The sequence below is a fragment of the Thalassophryne amazonica genome, chromosome 7 (genome assembly GCF_902500255.1).
Source record: "Thalassophryne amazonica chromosome 7, fThaAma1.1, whole genome shotgun sequence".
NCBI classification, from domain to species: domain Eukaryota; kingdom Metazoa; phylum Chordata; class Actinopteri; order Batrachoidiformes; family Batrachoididae; genus Thalassophryne; species Thalassophryne amazonica.
In genome coordinates this window covers 34,848,758-34,873,210 of record NC_047109.1, presented here as the reverse complement: position 1 = coordinate 34,873,210, position 24,453 = coordinate 34,848,758, and the positions used below count along the sequence as shown (strand labels likewise).

Genomic DNA, 24,453 nt, shown 5'->3' with positions numbered 1-24,453 from the left:
ATTCCAACGTGGCCGACGTCACCAACTCATTCAATTTTAAAGAGCGTATTGAAAAGCCCTGAAATGCATCCTTAAATGCAGTACTAGATTTCTTGGACCCCCATCATAATGTGTCTTGTTCATTCAAAATATTAGTGTAAAAGTGTACCGATCCACATTTATGAACCGTTGTCCGTGAATTCCGTCTGACCTGCATGATGGGTGCATCCAAGTTTTCTCCCACCGGAAGCAGGAGACGAGACCAAGCCAATCCCAAACGTTGAGGTTTTTTTTTTTTAATGAATGAGTACAATTTCACCAGTGGCATGTTCGCCTCATGCTACAGTATGATGGTATTCTATGTCAATGTATTTTTTTTTTTTTTTAAAGATCCTACCACCTTGGAACTTAATCCAATCCATTTTTCTTTTCCAAGCCGGGGATGAGATTTTTCTGAGTTCTGAATACAGTGGATTGCAGGATGACTTCATAATACCAAGTGTAAATAGTGTCTTTCAAAAATCATACCAGGCCTACTCTGGACAAACATTACGCTAAGTCTTAAGTAGTGCAGTACAAGGTTCCATGACAGGACAAAATTATTTTAAATTCAATCATTCAATCTCCAAAATAATTTAAAAGGCTGCTTGAGTCAAGTTAGATATAACTAGTTCATATAAATAACTGTAGGTTTGTTAACTTAGATAAATACAGTAGTAGAGTGTATACAGTTCCCATAAATAGCACTTTCAAGTAGGGTTAGTATTTTACAACGTAAGAAAACTCAGCGGCATTTAGCTACGTGTCCAGAGAGGTGGTGAGAGCGAGCAAACCTTCGGAGACAATTAGGACAGGAAAACGGTTTCTCTCCTGTGTGAGTCAACATGTGAGTCTTCAAGTGCCCCGACAAGCGAAAGCATTTTCCACACTCTTGACAAGTGTAGGGCCGCAGGTTACTGTGGCTCCTCCTGTGCTTTCCTAGATCCCCAGAGGAAGTGTAACGGCGCTGACACTCCGGACACTCAAAGGGCTTTTCCCCAGAATGTGTCCTCTTATGTTTGGCCAGGTCGCCCGACTGAGCAAAACTCTTGCTGCATTCATCACATTTGTAGGGCCTCTCACCAGTGTGGGTGCGCTGATGGTTTCTAAGGTGTGAAAGGCGAATGAACCTGCTGTCGCACACCGTGCAATGGTAGGGCCGCTCTCCGGTGTGCGTCCTCAAGTGGATTTTCAAAGCTCCAAGATCCCCCATTTTCAGCCCACAGTTGCCACATTGGTGGGCTTTGTCTCTGGTGTGGAGTTTAGTGTGGACCCTCAAGTTCTTCCGTGTGTTAAATTTCTTCTTGCACACAGTGCAGTGGAAGGGTCTCTCTGAGGAATGAGTACTCACATGAAGATCCAGACTCGCCTTGAGTCCAAACTGCTTTCCACATTCAGAACAGGAATACTCCTTCTTCCCAGAGTGGGTGGTTAAGTGCACTTGAGGTGGTTGTGACCTTAAAAAGGCTTTTGAACACACCTGACATTTGTATGGTTTCTCCCCATTGTGTATCTTCATGTGCTGTCGCCCAGCCGCTGCGCTCCACAAACCTCCTGCCGCACTCTTTGCAGATGAAAGGCCGATCCCCGTGTGAGTGCGCATGTGGTCACCGAGGCTTTGTGGCGTGCTCACCATTCTTCCACATTCTGGACACTGCACACCCAGTGTCCAGGAAAATTGGCTCATCCTCAGCTTTTGTGCTCGCTGGCTGGTTGCACACATGAGGCCCTTGACCCCAGGTAGTTTTAAAACTCTTCCCACAGTTGGCACAGCTGAGATAACCCCCTCTGGTGACCACGGACATGTTGTGCCAGCGCTGGCAGTGATTCTTCAGGTTCTTCAGGTACTGAAAGCTGCGTGCACAAGTTGGGCAAGGGTGAAGCCTACGAGGGGGGGCAGAAGGGTGGGTTTCACGCATATGTCTCCTAAGGTATACTTTGGAGGTAAAGGTGCTGCTGCAGACCGAACAGGTGTGTTTGTCAATGATAGGTTTGTGGTTTGGGAGGCATTTCTTCAGCTTGGCGAGATACTGTTTCTGGTGAACCCACTTGACATGCTTCTCCAAGAAATCCATGTCGGTGAAGGAGATGGTGCAGTGTGGACACGGGAAGACGTCAGATGAAGAATCTTTGACCAAAGAGAAATAAATGAAATTAGAAACAAACAATGCAAAAAATAAACTTTCATTTAAAATAATATCTTAAAGTTGTGCATAAAAAGTTACGAGGTCTGTCAATAAAGTAACTGTCCTTTTTATTTTTTTCAAAACTATATGGATTTCATTCATATGTTTTTACGTCAGACAAGCTTGAACCCTCGTGTGCATGCGTGAGTTTTTCCACGCCTGTCGGTGACGTCATTCGCCTGTGAGCATGCCTTGTGGAAGGAGTGGTCCCGCCCCCTCGTCGGATTTTCATTGTCTGGAAATGGCGGAATGATTTGGACTTTTTTTCCCCATCAGAATTTTTTCAGAAGCTGTTAGAGACTGGCACCTGGAAACCATTTGAAAAATTTATCTGGCTTTCGGTGAAAATTTTACGGGCTTCACAGAGAATAAGGAGTGTTACTACAGCTTTAAGGACGGCTTTAAGGACACTCGGCGCGCCGCGCTCCGAGCTGCGACGATGAGGCAGAAAACGCCAGATCATTTCTAAGCTGATGGCTCTGTGGATACGAGACCGTATTGTGCACTTTCTCTGGTTATCACAAGAGCTGGACATCAGCCATTTTCCAGCAGATTTTACTTTTAACAAGAGATTTTGTCATGGAAAGCCGCGCGGAGGCTTCGTGCGTAACGACCGACTCACTGTTTGAGCGAGACAAAGAACACCTCCGTTTCGGCGTGTCATCTGACAAGTTGGGACATGCCTATCTTGGCTTTCAATGCTTACCAGTCCAGTAAGTATCAGAGAAATTGTGGAGAGCTGGGCTTGTCCTAACTTGTCCTCCGTTACTTTATTGACAGACCTCGTATATACATTCCTGTAAGAATTTTAATGCAATTTCAGAAAAAAGCTCAAACCTCATGTTTTTGATACACTGATTGCACAATTTCGAGTATTCTGGCCTCACCATTTCTGTGCATATTTCCCAACTAAACCTCATAAACCTAAATGTTCATTAGAGTTAATCATTCTCAGGTGATATGCATTTGTGTGCCATTAAAGTATGCTGCTAAATTGTGGGCATACCTTTAACTTAGTGGCTTGTAGGGCTGCAACAAAGGATTATTTGGATCATCGATGAATCTGATGGGGTTTCAACATGATTAATCGGATTAGCGGGGAATTTTTTTTAAATGTGCCAGGGAAACAATTTTTCTCTCCTTCCATCACTTTATTTAACAACAGAACATTATTTGAAAACTTAAAATACTTGAAAATCAACAAATCATCAAATGTTCCTTGGCTGTTGAAATATAAAATAATAAAGAATAAAACAGTGTATAATAAAGAACAAAAAAAAAAAATTTCAAATGCACTGCTTTATCAAAGTGCTGAGTTGCCATAAAACAACATTGAAACATATGTTATAAAATATATGGTGAAAAAAGAGGTATTTTTATTGCTGCAAATAAGCAATTAGCATAACCAGTTAACCATAAAACCTAAATCAAAAACTGTAGCCTGACTCATTATATGCGCAACATTCTCTGTATAACTTGTAAACTATGTGGTCATTTCAAAATGACACGTGACTCATGTCTCTTTCTGTAAAATTGTATTGTAGCATTATTAGTTATTATTACTATTATTATTCAGGGCTGTGAAATGAAAACTGTCACCGGTTCTGTTCATTATCTTTATGGACAGAATTTCTAAGCGCAGCCAGGGTGTAGAGGGGGTCTGGTTTAGGAACCACAGAATCTCATATCTGCTGTTTGCAGATGATGTGGTTCTGTTGGCTTCGTCAAATCAGGACCTTCAGCGTGCACTGGGGCAGTTTGCCGCCAAGTGTGAAGCGTCCGGGATGAAGATCAGCACCTCCAAATCCGAGGCCATGGTTCTCAACCGGAAAAAGGTGCTTTGCCCTCTTCAGGTCGGTGGAGTGTCCTTGCCTCAAGTGGAGGAGTTTAAGTATCTCAGGGTCTTGTTCACGAGTGTGGGACGGATGGAGCGTGAGATCGATAGACAGATCTGTGCAGCATCTGCAGTGATGCGGTCGCTGTATCGGACCGTCGAGAGCTGAGTAGGGGGGCAAAGATCTCGATTTACCGATCGATCTACGTTCCGATCCTCACCTATGGTCATGAGATTTGGCTCATGACCGAAAGAACGAGATCACGAGTACAAGCGGCCGAGATGAGTTTCCTCCGCAGGGTGGCTGGGCGCTCCCTTAGAAATAGGGTGAGGAGCTCGGTCACTCGGGAGGAGCTCGGACTCGAGCCGCTGCTCCTCCACGTCGAAAGGAGCCAGTTGAGGTGGCTTGGGAATCTTTTCCGGATGCCCCCTGGACGCCTCGCTGGAGAGGTGTTCCGGCCACATCCCATCGGGAGGAGGCCCCGGGGAAGACCCAGGACACGCTGGAGGGACTACGTCTCTCGGCTGGCTCGGGAACGCCTTGGAGTTCCCCCGGAGGAGCTGGGGGAGGTGTGTGTGGATCCGGAGGTCTGGGCAATGATGATGTTGAAATAACAGAATATGACATGGAATTAACTCAGAACAATTAAACTACATTAAATTTATGAAGACTAAAAAGACCGTGACAGCATTTCAAAAACCACAGCTAAAGCTTGTAGAATATTTGGAAAATCATGGTAAAATATCATACCTTATAGTAAAAAGTCACTTACATTCTTGTGTAAATTCATGCAGCCTTAATCCATTCAAAGCCACAATGTCTTTTTTACAATGAAAGAAAGTCTAGATTAGCGAAAAAAGTCACATAATCTTGTCTAAAAGGCTCCGCTGACTGATCTGAGGGAGGCACAACTGTAGCGCAAAGTGCCAGATGGCCTGGCACTTGTTGATGAATCAACTAACAGGTAAGACTTTATATTTATTGCATGTGTGAATTTGCGCTGCATGAGGATGCAGCTTTCAGCCAATTAATGGACAGCATCATTTGACGTATTTCAACTTATGAGAAAGCCTGTAAATATCCATCATTTAGCTGCATCAATGTTTAAGCCACTGTGAAAAAGGTAGCGGCTTATAGTCCGGAAATAGTTGGACCTTTTCAGGTGGAAGATGGAATTTGAAATTAAATGAATAGTGGCATGGCTCACCTTCCTCAGTCTTCCTAAATGTGAAATTTACAGTAAGGGAAAACAATACATCTCTTTGAACAGCATTTTGAGGGGCTGTGGTTGTTGTTGTATATATAAATTTATCATCAACAGATCAAGAAACTGACTGACTCCATGGACGAAGGCTCATGACCACTATTAACAAGGGTGGCTATAGTGGTCACTGAATATTTCTGACATGTCAGAAGTGCTTGTTAGAGTGATTTGTTATATTAAGCCTAATAAATGAAAAAAGAGAGATTGGAAAATTTTGTTTTTCCTTTAGTTCCATAATTCTGCTCCCTAATAGGCCTGACAACAGAGCACACATGCATATATATTTCAGAGAAAGTCTCTTTTCAGAGAGAACTCTCTTTTCCTCTGATAAAAATTCAGGTTTGAGGCTTATTAACATTTTGGACTGATGGATTAATCCTCATGACAACAACTCGCAAGTACCGTATATGTATTATTTAATAGGTTTAAGGTAGCCTGTGGGTCATTCCATGCCAAATCAACAGATGCCCCACACCTGACCAGCTATAATTTCCTTCATACTTTCTGGAAATATTGACATCAGGTTCAATAACATGCAAACCTTTAGGCTTCTATCATTATTAGTTTTTCAGATATGTAGGTCCTAAAAAGTGGATGTGGCCCTAGTTTTCCATCAAAATCAAGGACTTCTAAAAAGTAAAAAACAGAAAAAAAAACCCCCAACAACTTGTAGATAACGTTTGAACTCATTGTAGAAGAATGACATTTTCAGGGATTGTTCTATGGTATTAGTACTGTTCAACCTTAAAATTAAAGGGGATAGAGAATCAAAATCATCTTTTTCATGTTTTTGGTGTTAGTTCAGAGTCTCCCCGCTCTGGGGAATACACATGAAGTGCCAGCAAGTTTCAGAACCTCTGTTTCAAGTATTTCTCCTTTTCTGAATTGCCCCTAGAAAACAAGACAATCCGTTTTTGAGAGAAAACTTGCGTCACTTTTTCACCAATAGCCCCCCCACACACACCCACACCCTTTCACACACGCCCCTTCGAAATTAATTATTCATAAGGTTGTGCCCACCCATTCGTAACACTCGAAGAGACGCAATGGCGAGCTACAGGTGTGCTTTCCCAGGCTGTTTTAGCGGACTACGATCTTCCCACGGAAAGCAATGTACGCGATCACTGGCTTTTATTCATTTTTAACATCCCCAGTACATACAACCGCTGACTATTTCTTTGCTCTGCGCATTTCACGGAGGACTGTTTCACAAACCTTGCACGATTTTGAGCTGACTTCAGTCAGCATTTAATACTCAGTAGAGGGTCAGTTCCGACTCTGCGACAAAAATCAACCCCAGCAATCAGTACAGCCTGTGAGTATCACATTTTCTTTTGTTTTAAATTTGTGTTGCGCCATATTCCTGTTGTAAGAATTGCACGTTAGCTCTGGTTTGTTCCTCTAAAGGGAATGAGCTAACCCCTTAGCAGCTAGGGATGTGTATCGAGAACCAGCTCCTTTTGGGTATCGTTAAGAAATGACTCGATCCACCGACATCAATAAGCTTTGTGCTTAACGATTATGTTATTGGTCCTTCAGAGTGGCCGTTGTTTTGGGGGGTGTTTGTCAGGAAAATGATCATTTCTGTATTGATTACAGACCCTGCAGCGGGTCCGTAAACAACTTTTCTGCAGCGCGGCTTTGCTTTGAACCTTGAACCAATCGAAGCAGTGCTTCGCAGATTGAAGCAATGCTTCGATTATTCTTTCTTTTGCTTAATTTTCTCCTGCTAAAACCCTAAAGAGCATACGTCTGTGAGTATTATTTACCTTTTCTATGTTAAACCGACCTGTTATGTTCTTCTGAAACAGTAGATAGATGTATTTTATAACAAAAACAGGAGCGATGCTAATGCGTTAGCATGTCTATGGCATTTTCATTTCATGTTAAAAGTTAGCATTGCAGCTGTCATCACGTTTGGGTGCATTTGTTTTCAAATTGTAATATTTCTTAAATGTATTTTTGTTTATATATTAATAATCTAATGATTATTATATACAATTTTAGAGAAAGAGGCAAAACAAATCTGAATAGAAACAACAGAAAATATAAAAGCAATGAAAATAAATAAATAATGCTTTCTTTTCAGTGAGAGCAAGGGCAGCCAATCAAACAATGGCAACCGATCAGCGTCACCTACTTGCATTTCATAATGAGGTTGCCAAATAAGCGCCGAAACGATGCCATTAAAGGCAAACGAGGCATTCTAAACCCAGCATAGTAACATAGCTGTTTCAGAGAGCCTTTTAGGAAGGTTCTGAGCCATTACAGACCCAACCAATTTTTTGGGGGCTACATATCACATCACAGAACAAGGATTAATGCCCCATTCAACCTCTATCACCTTTAAGTGATCCTATGAAGAATATTTTTTAAATGACAGCATCCTAAAGTTCAGATAAAAATATTTTCTTTTATGTTTTAGAGCAACTCTGACCCTCTTCATCTCAATAATGAAGCATGTCAGTTCATTCAAATTTTCAGGTATTAGTCATATAATAATTCTTAATAACTAGAAATGTGACAAAGAAATAAAATTTAGATTTATGTGGCATTCTTAAATTATACATATTTTTCAAATATATACTGCCCAACTATGACAAAGTGTATCACAAAAAGAACTATCACTGGAAAGAGCGCGTCTTCATTGATAAAAAATAAAATAAAATAAATAATAATAATAAAAACACAAAATATCAAGTTGGCACCTTGAACCAAACTAGTTTTATTAAGGTATCAAACACGCCGTGTTTTACTGCAGCGGAAATGCTGTTTTAAGGTACACACTGTACTTTGATAAGTGCCATAAATTTATAAAACGAAACTACTTTGCAAGTTTGTAAATTTTGTACAAGGAATATGTTTCTTTTTCCACATCAGATGGGAGTTTGTACTGCATGCCAGTAGATGTAAGTGGGGCATCAATGATCCTCAGGATATGTACAAGAGGAACCCAATAAATATCCTCTCATGAAAAGCCAACTGCAGCTCTTGGAGAGACCATGTGGATGCATGAATGTCACCTGTACATCTTTTTCTTCCTCTGATGTTGAACGAATGTTACCTATCCACCACCGTTTGTCAGGGGCACATACTGCATATTTCCAAGCACAGCATCAGCACAATTAACAGCTGATGCCACAGCTGTTTGCTGGCACATGCTTTTGGTGACAGACGCAAGTACAAATACTACAGTTTACTTAAAAAATGAAAAAATAATTAAATTTGTAAATTCACTTTTTATAACTTACTGACAATCATCACAATATGCCTCAAAACAGCATTTGCAAATTTACAAAAATCGAGAAAAAAAAAAATCACCTTGTCATTATGGGGTATTGCTGTCCTTGAACTGAGAAACAAACACACTTAAGCCCTTGGCGACCACCGTGTAGAAGAATTTTTAGGTCCTTATGTGAACTATGATGAACTATCAAGTGTCCTGATCCGAACTGTATGTCCTCTGGTTGAACTAGCAGGTGTTCAACCCAAAAAAAAGGGCTCTATTAGTCATTCAGTCTGTCAGGGGCTTTCCAAGGCCTTTTAGGTGCTTTCCCGCAGGCCACGTGCGAGGGGCCTCGGGCCAGCTGCACCTGTGGCTGAAGGTCTTTTAAAAAAATCAGTTGTAAATCCTTCCCGCGGGTCTCCAATAAATAGATGAGCGCGGTTGTCATATATTCAGTCTCTCTAGAGGACTCAGTTTGTCTAAGCTCTGTGTCGAAGGCTTAAATAAACTTAAAAACTCTGTGCATTTTATCTTGCTTAAGGCTGAATTATTCTAAAGTGTTGTGTCCTTTTCTAGCATATCACTTGCAATTAGTTTGTGTTATCTAAAAGACGACATCCCGAGAAGACTAAAGACGAACCACGACAGAACTTGGCGAGCCAGCTTCAGGAGGGTCCAGGGGCATTCCGGCAGCCTGGGGCAGTCCAGCTCATCCCTCCAGACCGTAAATAACAGTGATCACGACTAAAAAGTAAGCAGAAACCTTTTATAACTTCTGCACGATCTGGAGGAGTGAGTCGGGATTTCCGCCCAAGTTGACAGGTGATATTTTTAATTGCCTCTTACCCAAAAGAACCTGGACTAAGAAAATTGATAAGAGACTAAAAAAAGATAAGATTGAAAATTATCAGGCCTTGTAGATAAAATGCTCAGAAGGTGTGTGTGTTCCCGGGAAAAAGAATGTCTGTGTGAGTGAAAGGTCAGGAATGTTCATGAACTCTGGTGCGGAAAAGAGTGCATGGAGAACTAACCTGGATGCTTGGGGAATAATTGGTGTTGAAATTTGTTACTAACGTGCCGGCTGATAGCATGCGCGGTAGGGGTTAATTTAGGGGAGTATACTGACAAATAGATACAAGGTAATACAAGGTTATTTAAAGAGTTTAACAGAGACTGAAGTGAAATAAGTGAGAAAAAAGAGTTTAACAAGAGAATACGTGCAGAGAAAGCACAAGATAAGCGCCTGAGGGGGCGCAGTAGAAATACCGTACGTGATAAAGAGATTTAAAGAGAAAAGTGCAAAGTAGCACAGCTGACAGTAAGTAAAAGAGCTCAATAAAGGACGTCATTTTTTAAGAAAAGAGAAAAACTATAAAAAAAAATAAATAAATAGAGAGTTAGTGCAGAATACATGAGAATTAATGAAGCAGAAAATAGTGCAGTAAGGCACCAAATACACGCTTGTGGGGCGTGGGAGAAGAATAAGTAATTAAGTACACAGTAATATGAGTTTTTTATAAGAAAAGAAAAAGAGAACATTTTCAGTGCAAAGGCACATTAAGCTCACGAGGAGCTCAGTAAGTGAAAAAAAAAGTAGAAGAAAGTGCAGAAAGGCACAGGATACGCACGCGAGGCGCGGTAAGGCGTAGAAATAAATGAAATATTGTATGCTCAGAGAGGAGCTGGTGAAAAATAATATATTAAGCACAGGATACGCACGCGAGGCGCGGTAAGGCGTAGAAGTAAATGAAATATTGTACGCTCAAAGAGTAGCTTGTTAAGAAAAAAAAAAAAAAATAATATATGAGTTGCTGGCAGCACCGGAGAAGCTGTCTAACGTGAAGAAGAGATACATACTTAAACAGAACACATTGGTGTTAAGTGAATAAAAAGGTTGTTTAAAGCCGCGGAGTAAAGGGTGGCAGAAGTCTAGATAGAGATATATAGAAAGTTGTTTTTAATAATGTTTGTGTATAAAGCTTTTGAAAATTGGTGTGTGGGAGAGTGGAGAGTAAGCGGGGAGTTGCAGGCAAAGCTGTGAGGGCTTGCAGGCTGGCTGACATACAAGATTAATGTAAAGAGTACGAGAAGGAGGAGGCGTTTAGACCCAACAGGAGGACTTGGGAGGTGCATGACAGGCAAAGAGAAAAAGTGAGAAACAGAGACAGTGGGGAAAAAAGACAGGAGAAGAGACTGCTAAGTAAATACAGAGAAGGTAGATATTATTTCAAAGAAAGAAAACTAATAAACAAACATAGCAGAAAAAGACGAGAAGCAGAAAGTTAAAAAATTAGAAGGAAAATAGAAAGTCGGGAGCAAAGACATTAGGAAGTGTTAGGGTTGTAAGAGGAGTAAAGAAATAAAATTGGTTATAAATCAAAAGAGTTAAAGCTTAGATTATAGTGAAAAAGCTGACAGACTGATCAATGCTTGGGACAGTCTTTGATGGGAGACTTAAGTGATGATGAAACAATACTCCCAGAACATTACTTGACTGACGGAGACATCGAAACCCAGGGAATCAGGACACATTTTTGGCTGGAAAGGACCTATTTTGACAGTGTAGGAGCAGAACATTGGCAGGACGAACAAGAGATCAATCAGAAATTATGGCAGATTACTAAGGTAATCAATCTGAAGCAAAAGAAAGAACAATTCCCTCTAATTAATTGGGAGCTGCTGATAAGACGTCTGTGGCATCAGGGTTTAACCCCGTGGCTGGAGCTGCTTTGTGCTGATCCTAATAAAGAAATTAGCATACCATTAAATCATTTAATAACACTACCAACCGATCCAGGTGAAGAACTGTTTCCTAGGTTGACTCTGACTGTGGTCCCAAGGAAGGTTCGGTGGGAAACAGGTAAATTTTCATATTTAGTTAAAGAAAAAGAAGACGGGCATAACAGTTGGAAATTTAATCCTTTTAAGGGTTTAAAATACAAAACAGGTGTTACAGCCGGCAAGTTATTGGTCTGGATCAGGACAGCCCCTGAGGGACTACCAGAACACCATAGAAACACCTCACATAGCGTTTGTCAGGGTTACATGGGTAACTCTCAAGGTCAAGGTCGGGAAAGTACCCCGCTAGACTTAGTACTAAGAAAATATCCAGGAAAACGCACTAAGCCCAACCAATGTATGAGAAAGTGGCACAAAAGGTCACATGGGGGCAGGCAATGGCCTTTGGAGGGATCATTTGATCCGGTGATGTGTGAAGCAGTTGCGGTAGAAATACAGAAAAAAGAAATTAAAGATCAGCAGAAGAACGTAAATAACAACAAAAAACGCACTGAAGAAAAAGAAGTTTTGGCCTTGTTCAAGCAGGAAGCACAGAGGCTACAGCAGAAAAGAGAAAAAATGACAGAGGAAAGATCCAAAGACACTAAAGCCAGTGCACCGAGCTGGGAAGCAGAGCCACCCCCATATAAACGTCATGATATGGGAAAGACAGCTGGACAATTTGTATTAGGAACTCGTGAAGAGGACCAAGGCATGGATGTGGAGGGCAAATTCACACTGACACTAAAAGCTCGAGAGCCACAAGGAGACAGGTCCTCAGTCTGTCAAATGGATCATACAAGGTCTCCAAGTCCGAAAGTAAGTGGTCGCTCACCACGACCAGCAGGGGGGGCCACAAATAACAGTGACACAGAGGCAGACGAGGATAAAGAGAGAGACCTGAAGGCTCCGCCTGCACATCGAGGTCCACTGAAAACCGTCCCCTCCCACCATAAGTCAGCCGACTGGACCTTCACAGGCTATAGAGGCTCCGAAGAGTGGCACAAGAGCTTCTGTGACACACTGGATCTGGCCAGAAGAGATAATGAAGAACTAGCTGAGCAGCTTCGGCTAGTGAAGGAAAGAATACAAAGACATAGGGACGCCGAGGAAAGAAGAATATTACAACAATCGACGCCCAATCCAGGGAATCACATTATACAGCCACCCACCCGAAAAATTTCTGGTGAGATCGTCATTGAGAGTGCAAAAGAGGCCCGACTCAGGCAATGACAACAATGTGTAGCCAAAGACATAGCGGCTTTAGAACAGAATATAACCGACTGGATGGACTGCCTGGAACCAGTCAGTCACACTCGATCTGGAAGACAGTATGGAGCCCCCACAGAAGAAGAGGAGGACGAAGACCTCATATGCCCATTGGTGGTTAGAAATGGTCATCATGTGTATACCCCATGGAGCTGGACAGACATGGTGGGGCTGGCCAACAGGCTGCCAGACATCACCCAAGGAGCTGGGAGATGGATAACTGCCTTAGAAGAAGGCACTGCAGGGGTAACCTTGTCTTTAGGTGACATAAAAGCCTTGCTAATGCATTTAATGGGAAAACATGACACTGAAGAATTAGCAGGAAAGGTTGGACTAACACAGATGATGGGCACTAATCAACATGATGAAGTCCCCTTTAATCGCTATAGAAACTCCATGTGGGAAGGACTGAGAAGAAAGTACCCTGAGGTCTTGGATCCCTCTAAATTGGATGATGAGGTGTGGACACCTGAAGAGTGCACAAAGAAGTTCCTGCACCGATTCCAGAAGAGATGGGCGGAGGAAACAGGAAATGCATGGAACCATTCTCCAGCAACTGAAATCCTGTTTAAAATAACTGTAAAAAAAGGCTCTACCAGATGAGGTTCAGAAAGCCCTAGATGGAGTCGTGGGACTATCGAAAATGAATTGGGCTTTATACTCTGAGCATATTTGTCACCATCTTGAAATCTACAAGAAAGAAAAACAAAAAGAAGATGCAGCAAAATCCCTGACGAAAAAATTGGTGCAGATGCAGTTGGGAGAGCTAACCAAAGTCAAGAAAGAAAAAACAAAGACCCAGGCACCAATGATGACCCCTGTTCCTTCTGAGCCGGCAAGCACAGGCCCTACGGCAAACACTGCTGCCACCCTACAGGCACCTGTGGTAACAGCCACACAGAGCCCCCAGGGAGCAGCAGGGAGCACTGCTGCAGGAGAAGTCTCGGCACCAGTGGAGCATCACTATCACTACCATAGCACTGGCACACCCGGAAATGGACCCACCTACAGTCATGGGTGGAGAGGAGAGTCACGGAACTTTCCAGGTCAAAGAGGAGGGTGGCGAAGAGGATCTCGCCAACCTTCATTTGGAAGCAGATTCCAGAACTCAGCTCCCAGGAACAGTCAAGCGGGACCGCCTATGGGACCAACACCCCCAATAGGGGATCAACCCTCTAATGAGTGTTGGAGCTGTGGACAACCTGGACATCGAATGAGAAATTGTCCGGCCCGACCTTGGGTTGGACCCTCTGCCTATTGGCAATAGGGAGGCCTAGAGAAGACAGAGGGGGAAACGGTGGAATTGGCTATTTCGATGATACCTAAGGAAGAGCCAACCCATCAAGGACTGCAAATACACTTTCCTGACGAAGCACTCGCCAACATTATGGTGCTTATGGACATGGATAACAAGGTCCGACCTGTGCAACCCATGGTATACTGGCTGAAGTTACAACCAGAAAATTCAAATCTTCAACTGGAATGGGAAAAATGGAAGCTATGGGCAGAACAACACTATGAAGCAGTATATACACCTAGTTTACCTTTACATGTCACCCTGATGTTCGATGCCAAACAAGAACAAACTGACTATGCATGCTGCTGGGATGCATTGATGAATCAACGGCTGTTTCACATAACCACCACAGAAATTTATTTAGGCCCCCAAGGGGCCGCAGCTTCTGTCAAGCTAACTTCAGCTGAACAACAATGGTATCAAGTGCCGAATGCCACGCCTCATGTGACCCTTTTAGTCTCAGAAAAGTACGAATCCCATGACCTAGGTCCAATGGTAAAGACAGCCTCAGAAGTTGAAGAATGGCAAAACATGGAAAGTCCACAAGTACATCTGTCAAAAGACCAGCAGTTTATACGAATTAATTTAAAAGTAAATGATGAGGCTATAGCTCAAAAAGTGGAGCTCAATCCTAGACCAGAGGGACAGATGGTGTTATCGGCCCAACAAGAGAAATTGTTAGAGCAAATACCACCAGTGGTGTGGTCCAAAAGCAAAACAGATGTAGGACTAGTAAAAACAGCCTTACCAGTAAAAATAAAAGTAAAACCGGGAGCAAAACTGCCTCACCAAAGGCAGTATCCATTAAAACCTCAGGCTATTGAAGGCATAAAACCAGTAATTAAGGGACTAATGGCAGCTGGAGTTTTAATAAAAACTGCAAGCCCATGCAATACTCCTATCTACCCTATCCCTAAAAACAATACCAAAGAGTATCGGCTGGTACATGATCTGCGTCCTATCAATGCAATAATAGAAATGGATGCACCTATAGTACCTGATCCGCATACTATACTATCAAGCATCCCTGCTGGAGCAAAATGGTACACAGTAATCGATCTGTGTTCAGCCTATTTCAGTGTGCCTGTGCACCCAGACTCACAACATTTGTTTGCATTCACATTTCTGGGACAACAGCTAACGTATACACGGCTACCTCAGGGACTGAACCTGTCCCCAGCCATCTTTAACAAAGTCCTGGCTGAAAATTTACAACACCTTGACATACCCAGTACATTGGTGCAATATATGGATGATCTCCTTATTGCATCAGAGACTCAAGAACAGTGTGAAAAAGATTCATTAATTGTATTGCATGCATTGGCAGATGGAGGTCATAAAGTAAGTAAGGACAAATTGCAGTTCTGCAAACAACAAGTAGAATACTTGGGAAGACAGTTGTGTGGGACCACGCGACGTATAGCCCCAAGCCAAGTGGAGGCTATAATCAAGGCTCCCAAACCCCAAACAGTGGGACAGATGCTTTCATTCCTTGGGATGGCAGGGTACAGTCGGCCGTGGATTTGTGATTATGCTATAAAAACTGCACCTTTGCGTGCGTGCCATGATTAGAGCAGTGGGGCAAACAAGCAATGCAGCTCTCCTCGTCTGGACAGATGAGGCAACGGGAGCTTTTGAGGCCCTGAAAACAGACATGCAATCTGCTCCCGCGTTAGGTAACCCAGATTATGGGAAACCTTTCCATTTGTATGTTACTGAAAAAGCTGGTTATGCTTGTGCTGTACTAATGCAGGAAACAAATGAAGGAAAACAACCATTGGCCTATTATAGTACAAAGCTTGACAACATGGAAACAGGATTGCCACCATGCTATCAGGGTCTAGCAGCAGCTGCCTTTGCATTTCAAAAAGCATCATCCATAATCATGGGACATGCAGTAACGTTGTACACGTCGCATCAGTTACATGCCCTGCTAACCAGTCAACGTTTTGTCTTAAGCTAGACGCACTGGATATGAAGTTGTGTTGTCCGCTCCAGAAATAACAATACAACGTTGTCACACGGTGAATCCCGCCACCAATTGACCACACCGTTAGATGGTACTCCACATAACTGTGTGGCAGAGACAGAGAAATTTTTGAGAGCCAGAGAACATTTGTATAATCACGCCATAGATGCAGATCTAACCCTGTTCGTGGACGGCTCATGCTTTCGGGATGCCGCGGGATTGCATGCAGGTATGGGGATTGTTAAACTAAACACGGATGGCGAGACCTTTGAATTACTGGAGTCCAAAGGAATTGATCAGCCTTGTTCAGCCCAACTGGCAGAAATCAAGCCTTAACTATGGCTTGCCAGATAGCTAAAGATCAACGTGTTAATATCTACACAGACTCAGCCTACGCTTATGGCGTATGTCATGTACATGCAAACCTTTGGAAACAAAGGGGATTCCTGAGAGCAGATGGCACCCCTGTCACTCATGGAGAAGCGATTTCCCAACTGTTACAAGCTCTCCAATTACCGTCTGAGATAGCCATCATTAAATGTGCAGGTCATCAAAAGAATAATAACATCATAGCTCAAGGTAACAACCTAGCAGATGACGCAGCTCGCAAAGGAGCACAAGGGGAAAATATGGTTCCCCTGCTAACCATCCAAGATTGTGCCCCACTGGTTTCACTTGACGCACTGATAGTGGCTCAAAGTAGGGCCAGTGGAGAAGAAAAACGAATGTGGGTTAAACGAGGCGCTATTGAGACATGCAGTCAGGGGCCAGCGGACAAGCTGTGGCGCAGTAGTCATGGACATTTTGTGTTACCCACCAATTTATTACGACATGCAATCATTTGGGCCCACGGACCCGATCATTGTTCGCAAGTCCAAATTATGAACAAACTAAAAGCTGTCTGGTGGTCACCATATATGGCAGCTACAGTGGACCGTTTGTTGAATGAGTGTGAGGTATGTGCACAGTACAATGTCCGGAAATCATTCACAGCCCCTTAGCCCACATTCCGGTCCCTGATGGGCCATTCAGACATCTTATGATGGATTTCATAGACATGGGAGCTGAAAACCGAGTTAAACAAATGAGATATGTTTTGGTAGTGATATGCAGATTCAGCCGATGGATTGAGGCAGTAGCCTCTGCAAATCAAGACCATAAACGGTAGCCAAATTCTTGTGCCGAGATGTCTTTCCAAGATTTGGCATTCCAGATACTATCTCATCTGACAACGGTAGGGCTTTTGTAGCCAAGGTTACACAAGAAACATTCAAACAATTGGGTATCAAACAGAAGTTTGGGTGTGTTTATCACCCTCAATCAAATGGGCGGTGGAACGGGCTAATGGCATTTTTAAAGAACAAACTAGCAAAAATCATAGCAGACAGCAATGGCAAACTAACCTGGCTGGATGCGTTGCCGCTTGCTTTATTGTCAATGCGCTCACAAACTAACCGACTAACCCATTTGACACCATTTGAAGCTCTTACAGGTCGGCCGATGCCTATTCCATACCTGAGAGGACCCTACGAAGGACCATCGCTGGAGCAGCTACAAGACGAATGGCATAATTATCTGAGACAGTTAACCCAAATACACAAAACTATCTTTTTGCAGGTCAAAGGCGCTACAGAAGACAGAGAAGCAGAGATTCCACTCGAAAATCAGAGCATCCAGCCTGGTGATCTGGTTTACGTCAAAGTGTTCAAAAAGAAGTGGGACAGGCCCCGCCGAGAAGGGTTGGTGGCCCAGCGCCCCTGCGGCCTCGGCAAGCTCGTCTTGGAAGAGCCGCTGGGCCAAGGGGGGAAGCAAGAGAAGCCAGAGACCCTACAGCAGCACCGAGGGACGGCCACGCCTCCCTGCAGCCAGAAGAAGCACCGAGGGAAGGCCACGCCTCCCTGCAGCCAGGCGAACACCGGCCAAGGCGCTCACAGAGACTGATTGAACAAAGACGACGCACAGCTTCAGAGAGTAGTGGATCCCTGCCAGATAGAGCAGTGACAGACTCAGATGCAGACTCAGAAACAACTGGAGACGCAGGCCAACAGACAGACAGAAATACAGACCGACAGATAGACAGGCCACAGAAGACATCAGACTCGGACAGCAACTTAGTAGATTCACCGACAGAAGAACCACAGGAAGTACAACCCAGACAAAGCACAGATACACCACACATCCCTAGTGACAGCTCATCTAGTGACGGCTCACTCAGTAGCACATCTAGTAGCACATCTCAACAGTCATCAGAGTAATGATTAAGGAATTATTCAAGGGATTGACAATACTACTGGTGGTCAGTATGGGAGAAAATAGACATCCAAAACATACAACGGACTGTGCCGTGGCCATGGCCGCAATAGCAGCTAAACAAGGCATTCTAAACACAGGAAAAACATAATTTGGTATACATTAAATCAAAAGCCTACAAGAACATAGGAATACAGGGAAAACTGGGGGATTACATATTAGGCGAAGCCATTAGCATCAAATGTGAAGAGGAGGGAACACTCAACATAGAGGTAATTTGTGATAAAGGAGGATGCAGGGAAACCAAGCAAGACATAACTGTTACAGTACATGAAGCCACAAAATGGGTAAAAATCAAACCAAGGAAAAAGAGGACAATTAGAAGCCTAGAAACAAGCAGTCACTTAGGGAGATGGGATCCCAGTACAGACCTAGCCCGCACACAAGGGTTGAAGACCATTATTTTACCAATGGTGAAATTTTCGGCTAGGCAGATCAGTGAAAAGCCTTGCATAGCCTGTCACCGGAAAGGTGTGATACCTCAGGCTAAACCCCTACCTGATATCAACAACTGGTTATAGGAGCCCCCAACATAACTCAGACCAAGCAGAGTGCTATACACAATGTGTTATGAAAATGGCAGTAGGTGATGAAAAATATGCTGCCGACAGTAACTTTGTCCAGTGCCCATAAGTACAGAAGGAACCGTTCCACCTATGATTAAAATAGAGAAAGGGATGATACACCCATTCTGTATAGCTAAAGGCTTAGTAGCACAATACATAAGCGATTGGCAGGTAGGGACGACCCAGTCAAAACACCACATACAGTGTATGCAAAAGCAGCAAGAATACAAACCGGCCCAAAACAGCATGGAACATTACCGTCTGTCACACCCTGCCAGCAGCAGGCATACAGTGTGAACAAATAGTACCGGCCACAGGGGGGTCTGTAATTGGACTGAATCTCACCCATGCTTCATGGGTATCTACTCCAAATTTAGCTAAGGGAACGGTACCCTTAGCTGACATCTTTTGGATATGCGGACAAAAAAGGAAACTCCTGTCATCGCTGTCCCCGAATTGGAAAGGCCTTTGTGCTCCTGTGATGCTCACAGGAGCTATAACAGTAATTGAAATGCCAATTCAATACAACCCATGCCACAGAAACTTCGTAAGAAAGAGGAATAATGACACTTAAAACAGACTACAACGTCACAGTAAGAAACGGGATACCAGAAGGGATACCCCGACAGTTAGAAGCCATAGACAGTAGCAGAGTTAAAGCAGATGAAGACGCGGATAAATGGGATGGGCATTGGCTCTGTTCGGGGTTACTCCAAAAATCCGTTCTAGGTTCCAGGAGGTGCAGTGGATTAATTACTTGTGGTATAATCAGCAAAGATACCTGAACTGGACATTGGCAGCAGTAGGAGCCTTAACCGAACAGCTGCACGCCACCTCGCTAATGACAATGCAAATAGATTAGCTATCGAGATGATGATGGCTGATGAACAAGGAGTTTGTATCATGATCAAAGCCACCGAATGTTGCACAGCTATTCCCATGCGTACAGGGGAAGACGGAAATTTGACAGAGCTCTTAATCACACTTGAAGAGATGCAACAGGAACTGTTAAGTAACTCCATAGGAGGGAGAAATGAAACTGACGATTCTGGATACATTGTAGGGAATGGAATGAATATTGGCCCACTATTTTCACTGTTTGGGACTCTAAGGAGAGGGTGGATATCATGGAAAGACTGGTTATACCAGATAGGTGTAGTCTTGGCACTAACAGGGGTGGCGGTCTTGCTGGTAATATGTTGTGGTATTCCCTTGATAAAATTTCTGGTCAATAAATTGATTTCATCCACAGTAGGACAGCTCCCACTGTTAGCCATCGAGCCCTGGAGAAAGCACAAACGAAACAGACAGAGAACCAGAATATATGGAAATGGATGAAATACCAATTATCCTCCCCGACAGCCCCCAGCTCCCTAATATTGTGGCGTATACCCCAGATAGGGAGGACTGGGATGGACCGTGCTTGGTGATATTGTAGACGAGGAAGAAGACATGCACGCACATTTACATTCACACACATGCACCCACAAAAATGAGGGATAGGATAGACAATATCTGAAAGAATGACATGGAGCTGTAATAATGAACATATATGTATATTACTAGGACACAGGAGTATGGCTGAGAGACCAGACTCCCCTGATCAGGGATCTATGCCTGATCTGCCTCTATCAAGTCTGATTGGACTCTCAGAACTGTTTGGAGAAGAGGATATACAGGAGGGATGGTCGAGCCATGATTGGTCGCCACAGCCGCCATCCATCCAGCAGCTAAACCAGTTGGCAACAGAAGGATCTTCATCGTTCCGGCACCTGGCGATGACGGCTTCACAGAATCTGCCTGCAGCAAGAGTCGGCCCAAGGACTCCACCATCACCTGAAGGACCCTTTGGACTCAGGAACACACCCCTTCCGCAGATGCCATGGAGACAGTCACATGTGCCAGTGGCAACGATACCCTCCAGGGGAGGCAGCCAAGGTCGGCCATATGCAGCAACTGCCCGAGTGCATCCTAGACCCAATTCACTGCTAGGACCTGTCCCCAGCTTTCCACCCCCAAGGCAGGAGAGATATTCCGATCAGCCCAGTACCTCTGGAGGAGGATCAGCAGGGGTGGACCTTAGTCGAACTCACCCACCAGGACAGAGGGGAGCTTTGTACAGGCTGCTAAATGCCCAGAGTGTCCCAACCACTTGCCTGTGCGACATCAACAATACTCCCCCCACACACGAAATGCCTTCCCCTTGTACTTCCTGTCCCCTGGACTGCACAACCTTAATCTGGTCATGGTCACCCCACTGGACATGGCAATCTTGGTTCGAGAGCTTCGTCTTCCACAAGAGTCTGTTCCAAAAACCTTGGAGCAGCTCCTGCCCCTCACAAATCACATTCCCCATGGGCTATTTGAGGAAATCATGCCACAACTGAGTCAGACAGCTGCATACCTGTTAAGGATACACCGTGACAATGCCAACATCTCTTGTGCTCAAGAGGGCCTCCATACTCAACTGTGTGGTCTTCAGTCTAGTATGGACATGCTAGCCAGCATGATGGAGCATATGGAAAGGGAACAGCTAGGGCTGGCCACACCACCCTGAATGTGGGCAAGAATTCTCTGGGGGCCCTGTACAACCTGGCCAAGCAGCACAAGGAGCTGGAAAGATCCATCAGAGAACTGCACGACTGTCTGAAAGCCAGAATTCCTGATCCTTCCCCCACTACCCCTGAAAGGCCAAACCTCCCATATTCCCCAACTTCTCCCAAAACTTCAGACGCTGAGTAAATGCAGAGGAGCGTGGACTGACGTAATGGCACTGAACACGGACTATGATCTTGGTTCTTGAGTTTGAATTGCGGACTGGTTTCAGAAATCTGAGTGTAAATAAAAACAAAGAAGGATATATGTTAGTAACGAAGGTCGGGTAAATGTCTGTCCTTACCATCATCTGCGTAACACAGATAAAGCTAAATGCGTACACATAGATATCACATTGCAAAGTTATAAAAAGGGGACCCTTACATGGCGTGTTTGTAGATTTAGTAGTAAAGATGCACCATAGGGACCCCTTTTTCTTAAATTATAGCATGCCTCAAGAGACATGCATCGCCTAAATTTGGCGTCTGGCCAAAAAGGGCATTAGAAAACAAGCTGAAAAAGAAGAAAAACAAAGTGCAGAATGTTGAGAAATGGCCTATAATGAAAACCATTATATGATTGACTAAGGCAAATGACTTAAGGACAGACATGAAGGGAAACCATTTATGGTGTTTATCATTTAACTAGACATAGCTGCGCTAACCTTAGAATAGTTTCTTGATTGGTTGACTAAATAGTGGCAACGTAGGGGTTATTTGATGCATTTAAATAATAAATGTGTGACGCTTTAACAAAATAATATGTAGAACCAAGTATAATGGGTTGGAGCCTCTGGTTGAGTGAGACAATAGATGCCAGAAGATGATTGGTTGCACTGATGTCAATGTAAAGCCTTTACTTTGCCATGATTAAGAGGTTGCTGTAACTTGTTTTATGTGGCCATTTTAAGTGCCTTGAATTACACCAAAACTCAATGTTTGAATGTCACCTTGCGTTGATATAATCCAGCTAATTGATCACCTTGTGCCTTAGTATGTAGGTTCACCTGCACTTCAATATATTTACCGTGTGAAGTATCACTTATATTCATATCCGCACCAGAGTTATCAGTAATTCGAGTGATGTGTTTTTCTTTTTTATTGCAATGCACAAATGAGGATGTCTTGTCAGTAAACAACCCAAGAGTATAGTTGATGTAATGGGACTATTTTGAGTCCCAGAGGAGGGACTGTAGAAGAATTTTTAGGTCCTTATTTGAACTATGATGAACTATCAAGTGTCCTGATCCGAACTGTATGTCCTCTGGTTGAACTAGCAGGTGTTCAACGCAAAAAAAAGGGCTCTATTAGTCATTCAGTCTGTCAGGGGCTTTCCAAGGCCTTTTAGGTGCTTTCCCGCAGGCCACGTGCGAGGGGCCTCGGGCCAGCTGCACCTGTGGCTGAGGCCACGTGCGGGGGGGCCTCAGGCCAGCTGCACCTGTGGCTGAAGGTCTTTTAAAAAAATCAGTTGTAAATCCTTCACGTTTTAATGGGAGCGTTTGTCACATTGAAATAATGGCCTAACACCTGCTTAGGGTTCACTAGAGGACGCTTCCAATAGAAAACCATGTCTTGGGAATGAAATAAATAAAAAAGTCGAAGAAGGAGCGATGCCCGCGGGTCTCCAATAAATAGATGAGCGCGGTTGTCATATATTCAGTCTCTCTAGAGGACTCAGTTTGTCTAAGCTCTGTGTCGAAGGCTTAAATAAACTTAAAAACTCTGTGCATTTTATCTTGCTTAAGGCTGAATTATTCTAAAGTGCTGTGTCCTTTTCTAGCATATCACTTGCAATTAGTTTGTGTTATCTAAAAGACGACATCCCGAGAAGACTAAAGACGAACCACGACAACCGCTTAGTTTGGATCCTCTGGTCCTCTCTGCAATTTGGGTTTCTTGACTGTACTAGGTAAATTAAGTTCTTGGCGTTTTATTTCTTGAGTAGAATTTTGTAATAACTTGATTCCAAAGATTTGAATGACGCCCAGACTGGAATCATAGAGAATAACAACTTTGGGTAGGACTGTAATTTTGATTTTAGAGATTAGTCCAGTGTGATCGGTCACTGGTGATTGTTTTAAGTATTGGATTTATGCTAAGACCGACTAACGCAGAGATGCAAACTGAGATGTTCACTCCTATGTATGTGATATTCCCAGTGCGCATGTGACTAAGCTGTGGGAGGGTTGCCCCATCCCACGCTCCTGTAGATTAGAAACAGGATAGCTGACTGTGATCAGTTAATTGAGTCATCTGAAAATGTTTCAATAAGCTTAACTGTAACCTGTAATGAAGAAGAATCTTGGAAAAACATATCGGTGTAAGACTTTTTTTTTTAATGATGATTAAGTGTCAATACTACTTTAATATGATTACTCTTAGGGTTTCTGCTGCCAGAGGCTCAGTTAAAAAAGAGCAAAGAAAAAAAAGGGGGAGAGTGGGCATCCCTGCCTTGTGTCACTGTGCAATTTAAACCTTGGTGACATCAGCCCATTGCTGTTGACCATGGCTATAGGTGAGCAATATAACATTGGATTACAATGTATAAACGGCTCCCGAAAACCAAATTTATGTAGTGTGGCAAACAGAAATTTCCAATTGACCTTATCAAATGCTTTTTCTGCATCCAGTGAGAATATAATTGGCTTTATTTGTTGAATAAATGAGGAATGCATGCCATTAAACAATCTGTGTGTGTTATTGGCTGACTGTCTCCCTTTAATAAAACCAATTTGATCAGGGTGGATAATAACTGGGATAGCTTTTTCCATTTTGGAAGCAAGAACCTTAATGATAATTTCAAAGTCAGTGTTGACAAAGGGCAGTAACTGGATGGTCATGCAAGTTCCATATTTGGTTTCAATAAAAGTGCGATTATTATTGCTGAATTCATACTGTCTGGAATAGGAGATTTTTGTTTGATTTCCGATATTACTCATAATTGTTGGCACAAAAGTAGGCCAAAAATTCTTATAAAGAACTCAGCAGGGAAGCCATCTGTTCTTGGTACCTTACTGTTATTACGTAGGCCAAGAACGTAATAAAATCACTGGTGTTTATTTATTTGTCTGTCTTTAGCAGGATTATGTCTAAACTTCTGCATGGATTTTGATGAAATTTTCACCACAGATACATATTAGG

The 24,453-nt window shown here is 43.2% G+C and overlaps 2 protein-coding genes across 2 annotated transcripts in view; both read right to left on the bottom strand.

Annotated features, from left to right (window-relative positions):
- Positions 1-763: 763 nt before the first annotated feature.
- Positions 764-1,621, bottom strand: LOC117513417 (oocyte zinc finger protein XlCOF6.1-like). The gene has a single exon (XM_034173602.1). It carries the CDS (start codon positions 1,619-1,621, stop codon positions 764-766), a length of 858 nt encoding a protein of 285 aa, XP_034029493.1.
- The window catches only part of LOC117513770 (zinc finger E-box-binding homeobox 1-like), a 32,774-nt gene continuing 9,928 nt past the window's right edge, over positions 1,608-24,453 (bottom strand). The window contains exon 3 of the mRNA XM_034174003.1: positions 1,608-2,146. Within this exon, the coding sequence (XP_034029894.1) occupies positions 1,626-2,146 (521 nt within the window). The 3' untranslated portion in view covers positions 1,608-1,625. The remainder of the gene's footprint in view (positions 2,147-24,453) is intronic.